Source organism: Lynx canadensis, chromosome A3 (genome assembly GCF_007474595.2).
Source record: "Lynx canadensis isolate LIC74 chromosome A3, mLynCan4.pri.v2, whole genome shotgun sequence".
Taxonomy (NCBI): Eukaryota; Metazoa; Chordata; class Mammalia; order Carnivora; family Felidae; genus Lynx; species Lynx canadensis.
The window spans coordinates 26,428,301-26,451,233 of NC_044305.1; the positions used below are offsets into that span (position 1 = coordinate 26,428,301).

Here is a 22,933-nt window from a genome sequence, read left to right on the forward strand (position 1 = left end):
GGGAGGGGCAGAGAGAGAGGGAGCCACAGAATCCGAAGCAGGCTCCAGGCTCTGAGCTGGCAGCACAGAGCCCGACGTGGGGACCGAACCACAAGCGGTGAGATCATGACCTGAGACGGAGTCGGATGCTTAACCGACTGAGCCACGCAGGCGCCCCTCATGTCTGCGCTTTGTAACGGCCCCACGCTGGACATCAGCCCATGTCCACCAATGGCAGCAGAATGGTTTCGTTGTGGTGTGATCCCACCAATGGAGCACCCTGCAGCATTGAAAGTAAGCGATCTACAACCACACACATAATAGAGATAAGTCTCATGAACAAAGTGTTGAGCAAAAGAAGTCAGACGCGAAAGAGCACACACTGTGACCTCCCATTTGTTTAAATTTCAAAAACAGACAAAATCAATGTCTGGTGTCAGAAGTCAGGGTGGTGGTTACTCTTAAGGTAGTTAGCGGTGGGGAGGCCTTGGAGGGAATCTCCCAGTTCTGTTGCTTGATCTGGTTATATAGGTGTGTTCAGTTTTGGAAAGTTCTTGAACTGTTGTCCACTTATGATTTGTGCCCATCTGTGTGTGTGTGTGATGACCTCATTAAGATTTTTTAAAAATACATAAACACACAAAACAACTACTTGCACTTTGTAAGAACCTCAAATATTTGAGGTGCCTGGCTGGCTCAATCAGAAGAGTGCAGCTTTTTTTTTTTCTTTTTTAAAAAGTTTATTTATTTATTTTTGAGAGAGAGAGAGAGCAGGAGAGAGGCAGAGAGAGAAGGAGAGAGCGAGAATCCCAAGCAGGCTCTGCACTGTCAGCGCAGAGCCCAATGCAGGGCTCGAACCATGAGATCACGACCTGAGCCAGAATCAAGAGCCGGATGCTTAACCAGCAGAGCCAGGTTCCCAGAAGAGTGTGCAACCCTTGATCTTAAGGTCATGAGTTCGAGCCCCACATTGGGTGCAGAGGATACAAATAAATAAATAAACTTAAACAAACAAAATAAGTCTCAAATATTTAAGGACACATATCAAACACAGTAGAGAGCACCTCTGTACTTTAGTGCCTAAAAAAATAAATGCCAAATTTCATTTAGAAAGCTAGAGAAACAAATGGTGTTCATACACTCTAGGAAATATTGCAGCTGTCAGAAAATACGACAGTGATCTAAATATATGAATCAAAAATGTCCGAGAGTAAACGGGCTACAGAGTGAAACACTCGCGAGCAGTGCTCTCCATCCACCTTCCTTCCCTGCCACACACACAGTGGTCTTCGATATTTTCTCTGGGTTCCTGACTATGTCTTTAAACGGATATCACAATTCTGAAAAGACACTCAAACTGGGACTCTAAAGGGAGCTGAGATGGGGGAAGGGGTGCCAAAAAGGAACTTCAGTCCTCTCAGTAATGTTTTCATTGTCTATAAGAAGAATCTATTCCTGGGATTTAAAATGAAAGATTTAGTATTAAAGATAGTCATCACGGCCAGCTCAGGGAGGCCTGGAATGTTCTGGGCTTGCATTCTCTTTGAGGTCACTTAAGATTTTTCAAGTCAAGCCATGGGACCATCTGTTGCCTGATGAAATCGAGGCGAGGGGAGTAGGAAGACGGGTCCCCACCTGGTGTCCCCATCTGGCTTCATGACCTCAGGAAGGTCTCATCCCCTTTCTGGGCCTCAATATCTTCATCTGCCCTATGGGAATCAGGTTTCTGTGTTACTGGGGGATGTGGGAGGATGAAGTGAGGGCACGGAGGAGGAGGATCATATGAATATAAGGATTATTCTCTGGGTCAGGAGAGGAGAAGGAGTGGAGGCCTCCCCACCTCCTGCCAAGCCCACAAGGGCGCAAAGGAAGCGGAGGGAGGAGCTGGGGACCACCCGGGAGAGCAAACAGTCCATCTGGGGGACGGGCATGTTGTCAGCAGCTGGGAGGCCCGGCCCGGACTACTCACGGGCCAGAGCCCATGGGGCAACCACCCAGGCTGCCTGGAGAACTGGGATATGGAGCAGACTTCTTGCTGCTCCCAGTCCCAGGGTAGCCACAGCCCTGTTGCCTCTCCAAGCCCTCATCACCACCCTCCCATTCCTAACGCCCACTCCCTGGACTGTAACCCTCCTCCCTTTTAGCCCATCCTATCCCCACCGCCAGAGAGGGCTTTCACAAAATACACCCAATCATGTCCCATACTTACTCAGAACCTTCCAGCAGCTTCTCACTGATCCGTGAGCAAAACCCGATCCCCTTACCTTAGCGACAAGCCCTGGCGGGATCTGCCACTCCCATCCCCCACCTCCAGTAGAGGGGTTACGAGCCTGGCCTCAGAGAGAATCTGCCTCGGTTAGAGTCCTGGCTCTTTTCCTCATTCGTTTGTTCATTCATTCATTCATTCATTCAAAAATGTCTATTCACCACCGACTGGGGGCCAGGTACTGTTCTGGGCATTTGGGATACGTCATTAACAAATGAGACAAAGATTCCTCCTCTTGTGAAACTTCCTTTCTAGCAGAGGGAGATGAACAACAAATATAAGGAAGTTAATTATATAACACCCTGGAAAGGGACAAATGCTAGGAAAAAAAGGAGAAAAAAGTAGAGCAGAGGAAGTTCATCAGTGGACAGGGAGGGGCAGGGTCTGCATTTTTAAATACAGTGGAGTGGTTGGGGTAGGTCTTGCTGAGAAGGTGAAATTTAAGCAAAGACTTGAGCAAGTGAGAGGAGGAGACACGCAGATAGTAGGGCAGAGGGAAACAGTGGGGAGAGAGGTAGGAAATGCCTCAGAGAGGCAGGGCAGCGCAGGCAGGGTCTTGTGGGTCTTGGTGAGGAGGCTTTGACTGAGTGAGATGGGAGTATTGGAGAGTTTTGACCATAGGGAGTGAGGAGGGCAGGGCAGGGAAGGAGGGGAAGCCGAGCAGGCCCAGCAGATGTCACGTGGATGGCAACTTCAGCCTGATCCCACGGGGGGACTGTGGAGTGCAAATTATTCCTCGGAGTTACCCATCCATACCCCCACGATCATCCCAGATGAGGAAGGTGGGCTTTCATATCTCTACAATGATGGGTCATAGCTTAAGGGGAAGGTAAGTCACCCCAGGAGGCTCCAGCAGCCTGAGGGCAGTCCCCCCTAAGGGGAGAAGTGGGTGCTGCTCACTGGGCACATACCCAAAGGGGGTGCACAATAAAAGGGGACCCCAGGGGAATGGGTGTAGCTTTGCTCTTGTTGGCTCCAGCCTTCAAACACCGAAGTCCCAGCAGCCATGTCCCTTTTGCCTGGGCTAAAGATTGGGGGCATGCCCGGTGTGACCAGGCAGGGTTTCTCTGGTTAGGGATCACCTGCCCCTCCTGAACCTCCACCCCAGGCTGCAGAGGGATCTATCTTCTGCAATATCCTCAGCTTGGGGCAGTCCAGGCTTCTGGGATCAGAACTAGTTACCCTCGGGTTAGCTCTGCTCATCCTTGAACACTTTGGATTTGACAAAGTTCTGCTTCGTGTTGAGTCTACTCATTCATTCCGTAAACATTGGCTGAGCACCCACTGTATGCCAGGCACCATTCTCAGTTCGGGATTCACAGCGGTGAGCAAGACAGATACAGTCTCCACCCTGGAGCTTACGGCTGGGGAGGGAGATGACCGGAGAAAAAGGTAGTATTTGAGTGCAGAGATGGGAGAAGCCCAGGAAGCTGTATGCTCCTAGAGGAGACTCCTGACCCTTGGGAGGAGGTGACACCAGGCTGATAAGTAGGGGGTATGTGGCAGTGACAAAGGTGCAGGAGAAAATTAATGCAGGCTAATGGAGGAGGGAGTGCAAAGGCCATGATATCCCTCACCATTGCCTGCCCACCCCCCGCTATTTCCCAGTGCAGTGACCATCCTCTCCTACTTGGATGATTGTGGCAGCCTCCTCTTGGGTGTCCCACAGAGGGGCAGAGAAGCTGGGGTACTCAGTCACTAACTCCTCTCTTCTTGGTTAAGGGTCACGTCTCTGGGTCGTAACTCACCGGCATTCCCCCCATTCCACTCCGTGGGCAGAGAGAAGCAGGAAGGCACAGACATGTGCGGCAGTGACTGCAGGTGACCTCCAGGAAGGGCTTTGCCCAACTGGGCCGGGCACCCACAGCCCCTTCTGTAGAACTCTTTGTTCCATGCCTCTTTCACCTTTCTGACCCCACCTCCTACTTTCTTCCCCTTGCTCATCCTGTTCTACCTACACTGGCCTCGCTATTCTTCCAGTTTACTAAATAAAGCCTCACCTCAGGGCCTTTGCATTTGCTATTCCCTCTGCCTGGAACACTTTTCCCCCAGATATTCACATGGCTCACCCCTCACCTATTCCACATTTCTGCTCCAATGCAACTGCCTCAGAGAAGCCCCCTGGCCACATTATGTCATATAGCCCCTCTATAATTTTTTTCCCCACCATCCTGCTCTGTTGTTCTCCATGGCGTTTATCACCACCTGATATATGGTACATTTACTTGTTCGTGTGTTTATTGCTTGTCTCTCCTGTCAGACTGGAAGCTTTCTGAGGGCAAAGACCATGTCCGTTTTTTGCCCGTGGTGGAATCCTTACAACGGGATCAGGGCAGTCAATAAATATTTGTGAAATAGATGGTTTCGGATATAAATGAAACATATGACTTCTCTCCCCAGGGGTGCTCTCTAAGGGCCAGTCACAGTCAGTTTGGGAGCCCACTTTAACCCTTCCCCATCCAGGCTCATCTGGCAGGGGTCAAGGGTTAGCCTGGTCCAGCCCTCTTTGGGCCCCAAGGTGGAGGAGACCCGGTCCTGGGGTCTAGGCCCCAGGGATGCCTGGTAAGTCCTGTTTCTCCTTTGGCAAATGTTCCTCTTTCCTTTATAGGGCCTGTGCCTACGTTTCTGAACCAGAAGGTGTTTACACAAAACATCTTGGGTTTGGCGACAAATTCACCCTCAGTGAGGAATCCTTAATGAATCTTCTTTCCCCACGCAGGGCAGCTGCAGGGAAAATTAGCCGTGCCTCTGGCACTTGAAGGAAGCCAAAGGCCAGGCAAAGAGGAGGTGGGGCTTCTGGGGCCACAATCTGGGGTGGGGGGAGTTTTTTCCCCCAGGATCCAAAGACAGTTGTAGTATGGAGACCAGAATGCTTCTAGACACACATTTGTTCCTGATTTTCTGTGTGACAGGGCATTGTGCTTCTCCTGGCCTCACTTTGCAGCTATGAAATGGGCGGTAATAACCTATCTGTACAAAAAATTGTGAAATTCAAGTGAGGCAAGGGGCATTAAGGGGTTTGGTTACCAGGGGCCAAAGGAGAGAATAAAAAGCTGGAATCAGGGAGGCAGGAGGTCAGAATCCTAGGTCGGCTGTTGGCTGTGTAAGGTCCTCACTCCTCTCTGGGCCTCAGTTTTTCTCAGCTGTACAATGAGGGGTTCAGGCATGAAGATCTCTAGGGAACCTTCTAGTTCTGAGTGGCAGCCATGTTCCACCTGCCTGCCTTTTCTTGGACATCCTTCCAAAGCCTATGGCCCACACCGATTTGCTTTCTAACACTTACAGAACTTCTTTTCTGAGCTGGCACTTCATTGTTCACTGCACATCGTTTTCCAGCCCCTTCCCTGGGTCTAGGTCAACTACTCTGAACATTGGGCCTGAGACAGGGGCTCGATGAATACTGGTGAAAGCTGAATTTTTAAAATGATGCCTACCTCCTTCTGATCCGGCAGAGACACAATGAGGGAGAATTTTATTCACTCCCATTTTTATAAATTGGAAACTGAAGGTGTCAGATATTAAATATAAGCCACTCTGACACATGGACCTTCTTCCTTCTTAGTGTTCCTGAAACAGGGGAAGAATGATTTTATTACTCCCAAACACCATAGTATGTAATTATATGTTTTGTCATGAATTGTCGGTGTTTCCCACTAGGATGACGTTGCATGAGGACAGAGACTGTGTTTTGTTCACTGCTGCGCCCTCAGCACCTAAAACTGCCTGGCGCCTAGTAGGTGCTCAACAAAGAGAGAAAGACAGGCAGGTGGGTTCAAAGGCAGCGCTGCACGCTAGGCGCTCTGGGCCTGCAGGGGGCGTTCCAGTCCCGCCCCCAAAGCTAGGCCCGCCTCTCTCTCGAGTGTTGGAGCCTGCGCGACACAGTTCTTTTAATTGCGCATGCCCGCCGGAAGACCTGCCCGGGCGGCGCTTGCGCGTGCGCATGCGCAGCCGAAGTGGAGCCCGAACGGAATTTGAGCTGTGTCGTAGCCGAGCCGAGTGGAGTGGAGTCAGAGGTGGTGGGCATGCTGTCACCCGAGGCAGAACGGGTGCTTCGGTACCTGGTGGAGGTGGAAGAGCTCGCGGAGGAGGTGCTGGCGGACAAGCGACAGGTAGGAGGCCGGTCCGAGGCGCTGGGGCTGGGGTTCGGCGGTTGGGGCCTGGCGGCGAGCGCCGTAAGGCCGCGCGCTGGGCGCGGAATCCGGCTCCAGCGGGGGCTCGCAGTGGGCTGACCTGGGCTGGTGGGCTCACGGCTGTGACTACAGACGTGGGGCGGCGGTAAGGTAAGGTGGACCAGACGCCTGTGACGGCGCCTCGCTTCACGCATTAAGTGTTAAGTGGGCGCCTGCTCTGTGCCAGAGATTCCCTGTGCCCATCCTTTCTCCGTCCCTCGCCGTGCCCTCGGGATCCCGAGCCGTTACCTCTTTCGTAGGTTTACCTGAACATCTTTTTCAAAGGGCAGTTCCTGCTGCCTCGCCCCACTGACTGTGGGTGCTCTGCCTTGGCCAAGGCTCTCAGGGGACAAGAGAAAGAGAAAAGAGTGGTCTTGTGATTGGGCAGGTGGGGACGCTGGAGAAGTGGGGCTTTGGTCGTGGAGGGCCTTGTAGACCTGACCTGGAAGTCTGGGTCTTGGGTCTTGTGCTAATTTAAGCGTTGAGGGTTTGAAGGGAGTTGATGGGGGGAGGGAGGATGATGTAATTGGATTTAGGCTTTAAAAGAGTTCCTCTGGCTGGTGTGTGGAGCACAAAATATAGGGGGGCATGGGGGGTGGTCTGTGAGGAGCCACTGCCAAGGTTCAGGCAAGAGATGGGTTTGGCTCTAGCTGGTGGTGATGGAGACAAGCGAATGGGTCAGAGGTATATTTTGGGGCTTTAGTAGGCCTTGATGTGGTTACATATGGGGGTGAGGGAGTGGGAGGAGTGAAGAGTGATTCATGACTCGTCTCCAGTTAGAATAATTGGATGACTGATCGGGTGTTTACTGAGAAGAGGAAGACTTGGATGAATAAGTGCCCATTAAATGAAACACTGCATCAGGGTGTGCCGGATGATAATAATAAAGAAGCGATTAAAATTTGCCGAGTACTTACTGTGTGTCAAGGACTATGCGAACTCATTTAGTTCCTGGCTCAGTAACCAATGAGCTAAGTGCTATTCATATCTCCATTTCTCCAAAGGTGAAATTACACAGCTCGTGGCGGGCAACAGGATTCAGACCTGGGTATCGTGGCTCCAGAGCCAGCGCTCTCCAGAAGGATACCGTAGCGTCTCCTCACTTCCTTAGTAGCTTTTGTGTTGTTAGCACTGTTTCAGTGCCCCCACCCCTGCTATTGCAGTCCAGGATTGTTGGCTTTCTCCTGATACTAGGTCAGCATCAGCTGAAGGGACTTGTCCAGGGAGCGGTTTCTACTGCCATGGTGATTCTGAAATGCTCTGCAGCTTGAGAACTAGCACTCCAGTGAATAATAAGTTATCCATTTAGTCAGCGAACTTTTCCCCAGCACCTTCTCTGTGGGGACAGCACCTGCACGGAGCATTGTCTTTAAGGACCTGGAAACTGAATAGGAGAAGTACATTTGCACATCAGTGTGTTTTGGGCATGACGTTGGAAGAAACCCAGGGATAATGCCTTGTGTCTGTTGAGTTTTAAAAGCCTCTGGTCTGTTGGAAGGTAATGGTCTGGGGCAAGAGGGAGCTGAGTTCCCTCCTACCCCTGTGCTTTGCAGATTGTGGATCTGGACACCAAAAGGAATCAGAACCGGGAGGGCCTGCGGGCTCTGCAGAAGGATCTCAGCCTCTCCGGTAAGTCAGGGCTTCATCACTGTGGCTCTGGAGGCCTGTTCTATCTTCCTTCTAAGGCTTTCAACTTATCTGTAACGAAGACAAGTCAGGAAGCCCCACGTGTGTGACACAGCCTGTGGAGATGAGGGAGAAAGTGTTGCAGGTCTGACACGGACTGTGGCTCAGGGTTTCAGCGGCTCATCTCCATGATGGGGGTTAGTTGCTGGCTCACTGATGGCACTAGGAAGGTGCTGGGTGGGGGTTATGGACACAGTGCAGTTCCTGCCCTTGTGCTCTTACAGATAAAACAGCATAAATACATAATTGGAAGTTGTGAGAAAGCTGAGGAAGGAATTGGACATGAGGTGGGTGTTGGAGGAGGGGTTGAGGGCTTTTCAGATGAGGACAGGTGGGTAAGACAAAGTAAGTGGGGGGGGGGGGGGGGGAGGGGGGGCGTGTGATGTGGCTGGAAAGATGGGCAGAGGCCAGGCCCAGGGTTTAAAGTGCACCAGAAAGCCTAAAACTTGCTCATTGCTTCTCATCTCACCAGAGTAAAAGGCGGAGTCCTGTAAGACCACCTGGAACTCTCCAACATCCTCTTCTCTCCTGTTCCCCCTCGCTCATCGACTCCATTCACCCTGGTCTTGCTGTTCCTGTTTCCTCTGCCTTGCTCACTCTTTCCCCAGATGTCTGCAGGGCTCACACCCACTTTCTTCAAGTCTCTGCCCAGATGTCACATGATCATTGAGGTCTTCTCGGACCACCTGATACCAATGACAAGTTCATCCCCTACTCTGATATTCCCCGTCGTCTTACCCTGCTTTATTTTTCTGTGGAGTACTTAGACTTATCAGGGTCTGACAGGTCCTATCTTTGCTCACTTATTCTTTCTCCTCCACCGTAACATAAGCTCTGTGAGGGCAGAAACTTTGTCTCGTTCTACTGTGTTGTCAGCATCTCAGACAATGCCTGTCAAGAGTGTAGGTGCTCCAAAATATTTGTTGAAAGAGTGACCATTTGCCCTTTCAGAAGATGTGATGGTTTGCTTCGGGAACATGTTCATCAGGATGCCTCACCCTCAGACGAAGGAGATGATTGAGAAAGGTAAGGCCTTCTGGGGATGAGTCAGGGACACATCTCCCCCACCAGCCCCAATCGTAACCCAGAACTGAGTGAGAGTCAGGCTTTGGGCCATTTGAGGAGAGGCAGCTGTGTTACAGGGTTCAGGTAGGGGTGGGTTTGAGTCCCTGCTCTGCCACTCTGAGCTACTTCTCATCTCTAAAGGGGGGGACGCATCTCCGTAGCACACTTGTGAAGGTGGGATAAAACAGTATATGTACTTAGCCTAGTGCTTGTTTACCAGTGAGAAACAGTTTGTGCCACAAATACAGAAGACCCAACAAACCGAGGCTTCAGGAAACCTGGTTGTTTTTCTCCTCAGTAGTTGTCCAGAGGCAGGCAGGCAGTCCAGGACTGGCACTGCTGCTCACAGCAAGGTCACCCTCACGTATTCTCGTGGTGGCGGTGTGGTCATTGCAGGCCTCGTGTCCTCATGCCAGGCTGTAGGAAAGGCAGAGGGCCTGCTCCATGTATGGCCTTGCTTTCTGTTTCAAAGTAAGGCTGTCCTCCTTAGAGACTTCGGACATCTCGTTGGCCAGAACTAAGTCATGTGGCCACCCGTAGCTTCAAGGGAGCCTGGCAGAGTGAGCTTTTATTTTTCAGGTCCCCTGTAGTAGAGACTGCATTGAAAATGGAGGTTTGGGGAGAGTGAGCCTCCGGGCTCTGCTGCAGCCTGGGCACTCAGCATGTACTCAGATCTTCATAGCCACGACCCTGGAGGTTCTTTGTAGGAGCATAACGGCAAAAAGTCAAGCTGCAAATGGGTCCTTGCCTGGGAAAAGGAAAGATTATGCATAGTTTTTTCTCTCCCGACCCTTGGAAAATGTATAGACCAAGAGGACCAGCAAGGTCGCCTGTCCCTGAAGGCAGAGTCTCCCTAGCGCTGTTGAAATAAAATTTTAGCAAAGGAGACTAGAACAGCTTAAAGAAGTTTCTGTCTGCGCTTTTGAAAAATGTACACTAATACTATGGTTATAAAATTAAGAGTTGTCATTGCACTTGGGTGGTGGCCACAGTTCACTCAGGCTAAGCTTTCAGAGGGGGTTGCTTGCCTGGGTTCAGGATCTGGTCCTCAGCTGTCTTGGTCCACAGATATGGTCTTGTCACCATACCTCGAGGGGTTCTGGGACATGATTGTCGCTGGTTCTCCGGGTACTCCCAAGCTAACCAAGCCCCTGAGGACCTAGCGTTGCTCGTTTACCAGGAGCACTAGAACCACTGCCCAGGCCTTCTCCCCACCAGAAAGAATGAAAATCTGTGGGGAAGACAAACCAGCAGGTGGTCGTTTGGGTGACATTAGGCAGTGGTGTCACCAAACATTGTGGCGTCTACTTCTCATAATGCAGTGTGCCCTAAGGTATGAACAGTCATGGCAAGATAACCTTTTCTGTTCACCACGGTTAATTAGGTTAAGCCCGAGCATCGGGCTTGTCCATTGATCGTTTAGGTCACATGTTACCACAGTCCTGTTACCTAAAAACCCCTCGCATTGATGGAGTTAGGTTTGTAAAACTCCTTAGCCATGCTTTTCCTAACCATCTTCTTCACTCTGGTTTGATGTTTGAATTTTCTGTGATTTCATTGTGGGAGGGTGACCTAAAGTCCCATATTGCCTTCCCCACCCAAGGTACTGAGCAGCCCAAGGTACTTTGCATATGAAAATAGGTCAGTGAACGGAGAGGCAAGTGCTCAGTCCTTTCCTGGGCTTACTCGACCATCTTGGGCAGATCGCATCCCTTCTCTAGGCTTCACTTCCTTCCTCAGTTGGTCTCTCAAGTCCCCTTCTTCCCGAATGCCAGGAGCCCTTGATCTCAAGGAGTGGGGGGAGAAGTGGATGGCTTCTCCCTTTGGGTGGGTCTGTCAGTGGTGTAACCTCATCCTCTGCCCACCTCGTTTTTTTCAGATCAGGACCATCTGGATAAAGAAATAGAGAAACTCCGCAAACAACTTAAAGTGAAGGTCAACCGCCTCTTTGAGGCCCAAGGTATTGGCCTGGCGGGAAATGGAAACTAGGAAGAGAGAGGACTGTCAGCATGGACTTTGCAGAGCAGGGTGGAAGCCTCTCCCAGGTGGGCAAAGGCCTGGGCAGCAAGCGAGCGGTGCTGAAGCTGTGGGCAGGGACAGTGGTTGTAGCTGCCCAGAGATGGAATGAACAAGGAAGGTCGTGGGGTCTTATTCCTGTCATGAGTCCTTTTCCAGGCACAAGGAACAGCCTGGGCTATCTCACAGGAAATCCTAGGCATGGTATAAGAAGCAGGATAGCTCTGACTCAGGGCACTCAGAGGGCCTCAGTCAGGTGGTTAAGGCCAGAGCTAAATTTCTGGGTAAACCTAACCCCTCCAGATTGGTCACGGGTCTGGCAGAAATCTGGAGGTTTCTGGGCAGCAGAGTCAGGTTCTTGGTGACTCCTGTGCCTTATCCAATGCACTGCAGAATTTGAGGCCCTTCCCTGTCAGACCTCAAGGCCAAGTGTTTGGCAACATGAATGCAGCATAAGCCCCTTTCCTGGGCCTGACTCCAGGGCCAGCAGGAGTTGGACAACAGGAGGCCCAACTAGCTGATGGATTGTTTTCTCCCTTTAGGCAAACCAGAGCTGAAGGGTTTTAACCTGAATCCCCTCAACCAGGATGAGCTTAAAGCTCTCAAGATCATTTTAAAAGGATGAAATTCAAGAATGAGATGGGGGACCTAGGACAGCATCCCCCCTGAGGTCACGGAGGACCCAGGACTCCAGCTTTGAAACCTGCAAGGACACGATCCACCCTGCTAGAAGATGGGCGTCTTTACACTTTTAAGATGTAAAGAAGATCTGCCCCATGAAAAGCCTTTGTCTGGGGGGATTGGCTTTCCGTGATGGCAGGAGGGAGCCCTCAGCCTGCCAGTGTCTGCTGGGGCTGACTGCTGGGGCTGGATGGACACAAGGCCCATTGATAGGCCCTGGCAGCCACCAGTGCTGAGTGGGGGCAGCGCCTGTGGGGGTGTGAGAATGGCCACAACAGGCACTTTTAACAAGGGCCCCTGTTCAGATGGGCCCCGGACGTCGGGGAGCATCATTCCTGCATTCCTCTCCAGAAGAGAGGCATTCTCAAGCAGCATGTAGTGGAATTGGAATAAAGCAGGAGGCTCACAGGTGGTTTCTGAATGAAAGGCCGAATCGGTGTTTCGTAGTTCACCACAGCCATCTGTGGGCCAGACGCACCACTCCCCCAGCACCGCCTCCACTTGGACCCTTTTTTCCTGCTTGCCCCCAGAATGGAGCCCAGAGTGGGTGCTGCTTATCAAACTCTTGCACCTGTCTTTTAGTCAGGAAGGCCTTGCAGAGTCCCGCACCAGGGACGGGTGGGGGGAGCTGCCTCTTCACGAGGCCCTCTGCCACCTCTGAAGGCGGGGCCTGGGTCAGCGCCACTCAGGGTTCCGGCCTGCCTTCGCTGGTCTCAGATCCTAATGTGCTGTGAGGCAGCACGCTGTCTTTCATGTCACTGAGAGCTTAATAAATGTTTCCTAAACGAATGAATAGTAGCTTCTGTTCTTTACCTCATTTGGTCCTTAATCGAGGCCACGCTGCCTTTAGGACGCCACCAGCCTTGAAATGCTAGCAGGACTAGACCGCCAGTACCAACACTGGTAACACGGAGCGGGCACGCCTCACCCGGTCCCCTCACTGCACTTGGCTCCAGCCGATGATCACGTGGGAACACAGGCTGGTATGTCCAGAGGTTACTTTTTTTTCAAGAGGAGCTAGAAATCTGGATTTTTAAATTGAATCTCCTGCCTTTTAAACATCACTAATACAGAAGAGTTTTAAAGACTTAGGTTTTGGCCAACAAAATACCCTACATAAGCCAAATTTGGCCCCATACCTACAATTTTGCATCTTCCTGAGTTTTAAAAGTAGAATTACATTGTTTTCCCCATCATGGTCCTAAAGTGGGGAGATAGAATTGGAAGCTAGATGTCCATCCATAGTAGACTAGTTAAAGGAGTCAACAGCTCCAGACGGGAATACTCGGCACCTACAGTCAGGGATAAGGAAGCTTGCTGTGCACTGACTGGGAGCCAGTTCCAGGGTAGAGTAAGTGAGAAAAGCAAGACGACAGAGCAGGGTCTCATAAGCCGATAATTTGTGTGCAAACACTGTATGGTTCCCTCCCCAAGACAGAAACTGCAGGGCTGGAGCACAAGGGTGAAAGAGAAGGACACCTCACCTTTGTAGTACATATTACATAAAAATGTAAAAAAGGGACCGGAGCATTCGCCCCGGTAGCTGCTGTCTGATATGTGTGCCTGGCACGTGACTTCTGTCTGAACGTTGTCCCTGCCTGTGTGGCAGGGTGGATGCTTGGCCAAAGGAGCCGGTCAGGTTGGCTGTCCTGGAAATGAGGAACCTGTGTCCAGGGCTGTCTGGCCTTGCCTCAGTCACATGGGTGGAAGGAGGTTCCCACGCTCTGAGGCAGGAGGCCCAGAGTGGCCTAGCTTCTGGCCTTCCCAAGGCCGGCTGGTTCACTTCTTGGGTCTGCCGGTATTTTTCCTTCCAAAAATCCCTTCCCCTTCCCCTTCTGCTATTTGCAGCCAAAAGAACTGTCCTGCAGTGGGGAGAGTTGCAGCGGGAGCTGCCTGGGCTCTCCTAGGCGGTCCCCCACGGAGCAATTTGCCCACAGCCCACTCTGCTGCAGTCTCTCTTAAACCAACAGGAGGCTTAGGAATGGTGGAATGTGTAGAGAATGCAGAACTTTCATTTGCGCCCAACTCCCCAAGCCGTATCCCGTTGCTGGCCAGGCCAAGGCCTTCTGGCTTAAAAAGCTCAGCTCCCGACCTCGGGAAGGTGCGTAGAGGCCCCACATCACCTAGCTGCCTCCTAAGTGCACCTTTGCAGAGACCCTCGCTAAGCAGCTTGGCCTTCCCGATCCTTACCTTGTCCACTTGAAAAACAAGGATGCTCTGGCCTGTTGATGTTAAGATGGTCAGGGGAGCTCCATGAATTCCTGACATGCCAAGTCAGAGTGTTGTATGGAGGGAAAGGTGTATTTAGGGCTCAGCCTTTCCCCAGACCCCCAGTAATCCAGTAAGTGCTTGCTTTGCAAGCACACCTTAAGACCAGTTCCCTAGCCCCTGACCCCTTGCTCCTGAAGGCTCGTTTTAAGCACTGACCTTCAAGACATCAAAGGCTCAAAGCCAGGAGGGCCTGGCTCCGGTCAGCATCATGCCCTGAGCCAGGCCCAGTGCCCAGTGACTCCGAGTGAGGTCTGTTCTCATTTATTAAACAGGATCTCTGGGGTAGCAGAACTTGCTGCGGTTGTCCTTGTCAGGCCCGATGGCCAGGCCAATCCCTCAAGGTTAATACGCATCTAGTCCCAGGGATTGGCCGTCTCCTGGTGCAGAGGTGCCCAGGTGGGGGCATCCAGGGGACCTGGAACAAGCAGTGAGCAGCAACGCTGCTGCCAGGCCAGAGGGAGGGAGGTGAGTGCGTGGAGGCACCGCTGTGCTGGAAAGAGTGGGGAGAGGACTGTGCTGGCACCTCCCAGGGTCGCTTTCCTCCCCACCGCGGGGACTAACTGGAGGCTTTCTTCTGGCTTTGAAGGGAGCGGAACAGTTGCCTCAGCTGTTTTTTCCGATCGTTGACACAGCCTGGAAGGGAAATGGAGTGTTAGCTGGGATGGCCTGTCCTTGGTAGAGGAGACATGGGGGGGGTGGAGGGGCCTGTGCTCCCACTTCCTGGAAGAGGGAGGGCCCGCAGGAGCCGTGCAACCCCGGATGGCCTGTGTTTTTCCCTGTGTTTTTCGTCCCGACTCCACTCCTGAACTGCACGTCCTCAAGCAGATCATTCTCCCCTGTTGAGCATAGTTTTCTCATCGATCAACCAGGATACCTGCTTTGTGGACTGAATGTAAGGATCACCAGAAAAAGGTAACATTCAACCCCGGTGCTGAATGCGGATGAACTTGCTGAGCTTTCACAGGAATGACATGTAGAAGAAAACTGAGTTTCAGACAGGTTAAGAAATTTGCTTCGAATCATACCGCAAGTAGCAGAACTGAGACTCGAACCCAGATCTAGCTCCAGAGGCCAAGCTCTTTTTTTTTTTTTTTTTTTAATTTTGAGAGAGAGTGTGAGCAGGGGAGGGGCAGAGAGAGAGAGAGGCGGAGAGAGAGAGAGAGAGAGAGAGAGAGAGAGAGAGAGAGAATCCCAAGCAGGCCCTGCACTGTCAGCACAGACAGACCACGCTCTTAACCACCACCCCACACTACCTTTCCTCTTGGCTTCGCTTGGTGAAAACATTGCAAGCTAGCATAGTGCCTGGTACCTAACAGGTTAAACGTTAGCTTCCTTCCCGTCCTTACCCAACCCCATATGGCAGGCACAAGTGGTTAAGAGAGGAATTTTCCCCGCAAGTGGCCCCTACTCCTGGAAGGGTGTCCCAGGCAATCCATGCTGAGAGGCCGACAGGAGCTTCTGAGACACCTCCTCTCAGCACCTTCACGGCGTTACCCGCTTCTCGTTTGTTCTCACGGCTGGTCTGTGAGGCAGCACCATGGTCCTTTAGCTGTGCCAGGCACACTGATGGCGCTCACAGATGCTGGCTGAATGACTGCATCGCTGTGGCCACAGGCCATCCACCGACCTGGAGGCATCTGCCCTCTCAGCACCCCAGAGCCTCCTGGGTACTCAACTGATCATCAAGGCTTCACTGAGCTGAGGCCCACTATATGCGTCCCCAGGGTTTTCCAAAGTGAGTTCCACGGAACTACCTGGTTCCTTCATAACTCCCAAATCTTTGTGTCCAATGCAAGCCTCTTGTTGGACTTCTAGACTCCTCTCTGAGTTGCCTGCTGATCTTTTCACCCGGAGACCCTTCAATCCTTCATTTCATCCAGGCTCTTCCCACCTCGACCAGCTTCTCTCGTGCTCGCACCCAGACGCTCGACTGGAGACTTGGGGATTATTCTAGAGACTTCTAAAGCAGGGGCTCTCAACTAGGCTGTGCTTTAGTCAGCTGGGACCTTTTAAAACTCCTGAGGCCCAGATCAACTGTATCTTTACCTTCAGCAGACATTAGTACTTTTGAAAGCTCCAGCATAATTCCTATAGCGGCCAAGATGGAGAGCCGCTGTTCTGCATCTTTGCGACTCAGACAGGGTCCAGGGATAAGCAGCATTAATATCTGAGGCAGATGGTTGCCAAAGATGGCTGCAACAACTCCTTCCATTCCTATACGCACGCCTTCCTGCAAGGTGACTGCTGCTCCTTGACCCAGTGGAGGGCTCCATTTCCTTGCCCTGTGAATCTGGGCTAGAGCAGCTTTGACTAATGGATTGTGACGGAATGACACTACACCGTGGGACTTCTGAGCCTAGGCCTCAGGGGGCTTTGCTAGGTCTCCCGCCTTCTTGGAACGTGAGACTACCATGGGAAGAAGCCAGGGCTGGGCTGCTGGAGGATGAGTGGCCACCTGGAAAGAGAGGCCCCGCTGACAGCATCACAACCACCACCCGTGCGAATGAGGCTCGGTGTCTAGGCCTTGTCTCTAGGCCTTGTGTCTCAGTGAATCGGCCAGGTGCCTGCAGCCTTATGAATGACCCCAGGCGAGACCTGAAGAATCAGCAAATGGGACAGAAGTTGTTTTAAGCCTCTAGGTTTGGGGAGAGTTTGTTTGTTACATAGCAACAGTCAACTAGGAGAGCATCACCTGGGAGCTTGTTAGAAAGGCAGAGTGTTAGGCCCGCATCCCAGACCTACTGAATCGTAATCTGCATTTTAACAAAATTTCCAGATGATTATATATATGCACATCAAAGCTTGAAAGCTCTGTAGAGTCATCTTGCAACAACACAAGGTAGCACTGCTGTAGAAAAGCCTTTCATAAATCCCCTCTCCTCTCCTTTCTCAAGCAAATTAATCGACACTGCAGGCTTCCTTGCAGCTGGGGTGGCCATGGGACCCAGTTCTTGCCAGTAAGATGTCAGCCCTGGGAGGGTTTCCCTTTTGGAATAAAGAGTCAAATCTTGAAGGAAAAGCCTTGGCCCTTGGGCCTTCCTGCTTCTTCCTGCCTGGGACGAGGACACAGTGTCTGGAGTAGGAGCAGCCATATTGCAACCATGAGGCAACAAGCATGAGCACCAAGGCAACCCACTAAGTGTAGCCAAGTGGAGAGGAGAAAGCGCTGGGTCTCTGGGGGCATTTTGCATCCATTGTGTCAGCCCTGTCACCTACCCCAAGATATCTTGTGGCTCAAAACAGATCATTCCCTTTCTGTGTAACTATTTGGCTTTTCAGTTGCTGGCAGCCAAACTCAATCCTAAATCCTATCAAACCCTAAAAAAAGATTTAAAACTTCTTTTCATTAAAAAAAAAAGCCACTTTGGGGCGCCTGGGTGGCGCAGTCGGTTAAGCGTCCGACTTCGGCCAGGTCACGATCTCGCGGTCCGGGAGTTCGAGCCCCGCGTCGGGCTCTGGGCTGACGGCTCGGAGCCTGGAGCCTGTTTCCGATTCTGTGTCTCCTTCTCTCTCTGCCCCTCCCCCGTTCATGCTCTGTCTCTCTCTGTCCCAAAAATAAATAAACGTTGGAAAAAAAAAAAAATTAAAAAAAAAAAAAAGCCACTTTAATAAAATTTAAAAAGCAAATAACAAATTCAGGAAAATATTTATAAATACATTTGACAGAGGGTTAATGTCATCAATGTATTGATATCCAAGGCCTTTATAAATTTAGAGAACAAGGCACTGAAAACTGCATAAAGACTATGGACAGCTTACAAAAGAAGAAATACGAATTGAAAAACTCTGCAACATAACCAATAATCAACAGAATGCACATAAAAACAAATCTACTTTTTTACCTATCTAGTTGACAAAGGTTTTCTGTGGTGTTGTGTGTGTGCGTGTGTGTGTGCGTGTGCGTGTGTGTGTTTTATTCAGAGCAGGCAAATCTGTGTACTCTTTCTAAAAAGCAATTTGGCTGTAATAAGTCCATCCCTTTGACCCAGTACTTCTACTTCTAGGAATCTGTCCTAAAGAAATAGCCAGAATTTCAGCTGAGCTTGATGTGAGAAGATGTTCATCACAGCACGGCATTACTTATAAAAGAAAAAAATTGGAATCATACCAAATGTTCAATTATGAGAAATTGATTTAGTAAGGTTGACCTATATACAAGCTGGAATATTTTACAGCTGTAGAGTAATTTTGTTTTTAATTGTGCTAAGGGATAGAATTTTCTAGCACCCAAGCATTCAGGTTTTAGAGTCAGAGGGATTGGAGTTCAACTCCTCATCACTTATAACTGGGACCTTCAGCAAGTTGTGTAACACCTGGAGACCATTTCTCCATCTATAAAACGATACAAGCTGCCTAAAAATGAAATGATGTACGTAAAGCTTGGACCTGGCCAAAAAGTGTTTCCAAAAGAGAGACTCTTATTAGTATTGTTGAATGACATGGAATATACTATGTGGAAAAGTGGGACTCAAAACTCCAGCCCAATGCCAATGTTGTAAAGAAAAAAGTATAAATATAGGCATTTTTGAAAAACTGGAAGGAAATACAACAGATTGTTGAAGCTGGTTATGTCTGGATGGTTTTTTATTCCCTTTTAGTTTTCAAATACTCTACAATGAGTGAATAATTTTTATAATCAAGAAAAATTTTCACTTTTTAAAAACCAAGTTTAAAGTCAAGCCCTGAAGTCCTTAATTTCTTTTACCACATTGTACATTTTTGGAGTTCTTTTCCACCTAAGCCTTTTGCAATCCACCTCCTGATAGATGAATAATATCTCTTGCCATGTGCCAGGTGGCGTTCTAGGCATATGCTGAGATAAAAACTCTTTTGTCTCCATTTTACAGATGAGGAACAGAGAGGTTAAGTCCCTTGCCCAAGGTCACACAGCTGGTAAATTGTAGATCAAATTAAAACGGTCTAACCGCCATGCCAAGCTGCCTCCTAGACTACCTGGCTCCTCTCATGACACATCCCCCGTGCCCACTCCCCACCTGGCCCCACTTACCAAGGTGTGTGTTGGTCACAAAATTCCCCATCCCCGACAGGTCAGGAGCCCCCTCTTCTCGGCTGACAGGGCCATCATTCCACATGAGGTCAAAGCCTCCCACTCGCTTCTCCCTTCCTGTGAGCCTAGATGGGCAGGAGATACAAGGGGCTAATGCAGGTGCACCTGGTGAAGCCCTAAGACCCAGGCCAGGCTCCTGATCCCTCCCGGCACCCTGCACGTGCCCACGCTGTCAGCATTTCTTCTTTTGTTCACCAATTTCCCAGGTTTCAGAGGGGTCGTCTCCCAGATTGTCCCCAGGCTCCCACCCTTGCCCTTGGTAACATGAACCTACTTATACTTAAAGTCTGCTGTCCTTCCCAGACTATAAACTCCAGGAAGGCAGGAACTAGGTCTGTTGTGTCCTTTACTGTGTCCCCGGTGTGGGGCACAGGTCTTGGCACATAGTAGGAGCTCAAATGTTTGTTGATTGAATGAATGATGGCAGATACAGAGGACACTTGAGGTTCTACCTGCTCAGCACCCATTTCAGCTTCTTTCAGCCTAAGAGTACCTTGGGTTTTTTTGAGAACCACTCCTCCCTCTCTCACTCACATGGCTCAGCTCAGGGCTGATCCTATTCCCCTGGGAGATGGGCACAACATGTAGGCCCAGTCAATCAGAGTCACAATGATTGGTTCAGAGATAGGCATTGACATAATCCCCACCAATAAGAATGAGAGTTAGCCCTCAAACTTTTGCTGGAATAATTGGGAAAAAGCTAATACACAGGAAAGAGGTGGGTCACGGAGAAGGAGAAAGGGAAAGAAAGGGAATCAACCAATACTGACTGAGCACCTGGATTCAGCCATTCCTGAAGTCAGACCCTGGGTTTTCCCATCATATGCGCATCGTTATGACAGTAGATAGTCTCAGGGCGCCTGAGTGGCTCAGTCGGTTAAGCTTCTGACTTTGGCACAAGTCATGATCTCATGGTTTGTGGGTTCAAGCCCCGTGTCAGGCTCTGTGCTGACAGCTCAGAGCCTGGAGCCTGCTTTGGATTCTGTGTCTCCCTCTCTCTCTGCCCCTCCCCCTGCTCATGCTCTGTCTCTCTCTGTCTCAAAAATAAATAAAAACATTTTAAAAAATAACAGTAGATAGTCTCTTATTGAGCACTTACTATGAGCAAGGCACTTTATAATAAATTATCTTAGTAGATTAATTTAACAATCCTGGGGGTTAACATGAGGTTTCCCATTTTACAGACCAGAAAACAGGCTTAGACAGGTGAAGTCCAGGGTCTCATGGAAATCCTGCTGGACTGAATCTCAGAAGGCTATATAGTTGGCCCTGCTGTGCCTCAAAAGGGCTGAGTCCTTGGACCAGGATCCCACCCTGTGTGGACATCTCAGTTTGTCCATCTGTAAAACGGTGAGCAGGCCCGAACCATCTCTAAGGGCCACTCAAGTCCCAGGGTTCTGAGTTCTCTGTCTTCCTTGATGGGAGCTCCAACTGTCACATACAGGGGTGCCTGAGCGGGGCTGCCTTCCCTCACCTGGCCTCCATGTCCACGACGTGCAGGGTATCTTCCAGAAGGCAGGTCTTGAGCTCATAGTCCTCCTGGCTGCTGGCTGTCAGCGATGGGGATGCGTTGACCTCCAGGAGCCACCTGGGGAAGGAGGGGAATGGAGAGCCTTAGGGTTGCCTGGTCCCTGGGGACCCTGGAATTTCATGGAGAGGCTAGATGGGGTGCCTGGGCCCAACCCTCAATTCAACCAAGGTTGCTATCTCCATTTTTCCACTAGAAGAAAGGTTTCAGTGGCTAAAACTTTTTGAAAACAATTGTCACAAACTTGAAATCCCCACTGGGGCCAGGTGGTACCCAAACGAGGCAAGCTGGAGGGGGTGGAATGATCTTGGTGCCCTCGTATTGCTCTTCCTTCTCCCACTAGAGCTGTGAATACAAGACAAAGTCCCGTTTCCTAGTGAACTTTTGCGTGTGTGGGCAATGGCCGCTGAGGACGGCAGGAGCTGGGAGGGGTGGAGAGCGGTGAACCGGGAAGAACATTCCACTCTAAAGCGGTGGCCCCTCCAGGAGACTGTCACCCTGTGGGAGTGTGAGCCCAGGGTTCTGAGTTTTCCAGAAAAGGCGAACATCCAGACTGTTGTGTAAACATCTCCCAGTTTTTCGAGATGCTCAAATGAATTTACAAGGAACATAATTTGAACTCCAAAATTGAAGCGTCTGTGGCCAAAAGCAGCCCAAGGGCCTAGAGCTTGCAAACTCTTGTTTTGTGCAAATCCGGTCATTTACAGACAAGAACCTGGGGCACAGACAGGGAAGGACCCATCCGGCAGGTGAGTGGCAGACTCGGGCCCCCCTCCCATCCCCAAGCTTGTTTCCCCATCAGTGTCCACTTTAATACCCGCAGCCACATCTTGTAGCAGGGGGCAAAGGAGAGACCCGCTGGCACCCGAACCCTGTTTCCTTGAAGCTGGGTCTGACATAGGTATCAGTCTAGAGCTCCAACTGCTGGCTCGGAAAGCCCTCAGCACCTATCCAGTGACCCTGGGGAAGGAGCTCGGGAGCCGCAGTGCAGGCAGGGAGTAGCTCAGCCCAGGAATTATGACCCTGGGCCTGGCTCTGCCTTTGACTTAATGTGTAACCCCAAGCGCCCAGAACAAACCCACTGGGCTTCTGTGTCCTGTTGTATCACATGACGGCCATCACGATGGTCCCTGCCACCTCAGGCTTGTCTTCCTCATCAGCTCAACCTCCTCTGTGGGGACTGTGGGAGCGCACCAAATTCCTTTTTTTTTTTTTTTTTAATGTTTATTTATTTTTGAGAGACAGACAGAGCGTGAGCAGGGAGGGGCAGAGAGAGGGAGACACAGAATCCAAAGCAGGCTCCAGGCTGTCAGCAAGAGCCCGACACGGGGCTGGAACTCACAAACCGTGAAATCATGACCTGAGCCAAAGTTGGACGCTCAACTGACTGAGCCACCCAGGCGGCCCATGAATGCACCACATTCTTAACAGGAAGTGACATGGTAACAATATTCCCTTACACGGCACTTTGCATCCTGAGATCAGCAGGGTTTACAGAGAAGTTTCTTGCCTGGTACTCGGGAAGGATTGCTGACTCAGCAGATGTTCAGGAAAGGTCTTTTAGTGCCAGGCACGGGGTTTGGTGCTTTACAGACAATACCTCATTTATCCCTCATAATAATTCTATAAGCACAATGTCCATTTTACAGATAGGCAAACTGAGTCACAAAACTAGGAAGTGCGTCCAACCAGGAAGCGGCAGAGACCACACCGGGCCGTCTGGGTGCAGAGTGTGTGAAACGTACCCCCCTCCCCCACCGTTCTCCGGGCTGCCGGCCCACCCACTTACGGTTTGAGGTCCTGGTCTATGAGGATGTCATAGCCGTACAGCTCAAAGCAGTGCTTGTCGCTGATGATCACCTTCTGCACGCTCTGCAGGCTCCTGATGAAGATGTTGTCCATGTCGCTGAAGAGCGTCTCCACCGCCTCCGGCCCATGCTTGGACGCCAGGTACTGGCGGAAGCGCTGGATCATCCACTTGCAGCCCTGGGGCCCCAAGCACCCAGGGAGGGGGGGGAGAGGGAGCGTTCGTTAACTGGGACCTGGCCGGCCGGGACCCTCCAACAGTCACCATCAGCACGGGCCTTGGGTTTCGACAAGAGGCTCCCACCAGGGTCCTGTGATTAGGAGGACTCTGAGTTTGTCCCTCTTGCAGGGCAAAGCTACTGCATGCTCAGGGGAAGGGGTGGATGTGCCCTCCCAGA

General features: G+C 50.9%; 2 protein-coding genes across 2 annotated transcripts in view; one reads left to right on the forward strand and one right to left on the reverse strand.

The window, feature by feature from the left end:
- The first annotated feature begins 6,178 nt into the window (after positions 1 to 6,178).
- PDRG1 (p53 and DNA damage regulated 1) lies at positions 6,179 to 12,655 on the forward strand. Its single transcript, XM_030309837.1, has 5 exons — positions 6,179 to 6,354; positions 7,968 to 8,043; positions 9,052 to 9,126; positions 11,045 to 11,125; positions 11,724 to 12,655. Exons 1-5 carry the CDS (start codon positions 6,268 to 6,270, stop codon positions 11,804 to 11,806), a joined length of 402 nt encoding a protein of 133 aa, XP_030165697.1. The 5' UTR covers positions 6,179 to 6,267; the 3' UTR covers positions 11,807 to 12,655.
- Positions 12,656 to 14,378: 1,723 nt separating this feature from the next.
- The window catches only part of TTLL9 (tubulin tyrosine ligase like 9), a 40,998-nt gene continuing 32,443 nt past the window's right edge, over positions 14,379 to 22,933 (reverse strand). The window contains exons 12-15 of the mRNA XM_030309836.1: positions 22,519 to 22,715; positions 20,676 to 20,789; positions 19,142 to 19,266; positions 14,379 to 14,766 (exon numbers count right to left, since the gene is read on the reverse strand). Of these exons, the coding sequence (XP_030165696.1) occupies positions 14,690 to 14,766; positions 19,142 to 19,266; positions 20,676 to 20,789; positions 22,519 to 22,715 (513 nt within the window). The 3' untranslated portion in view covers positions 14,379 to 14,689. The remainder of the gene's footprint in view (positions 14,767 to 19,141; positions 19,267 to 20,675; positions 20,790 to 22,518; positions 22,716 to 22,933) is intronic.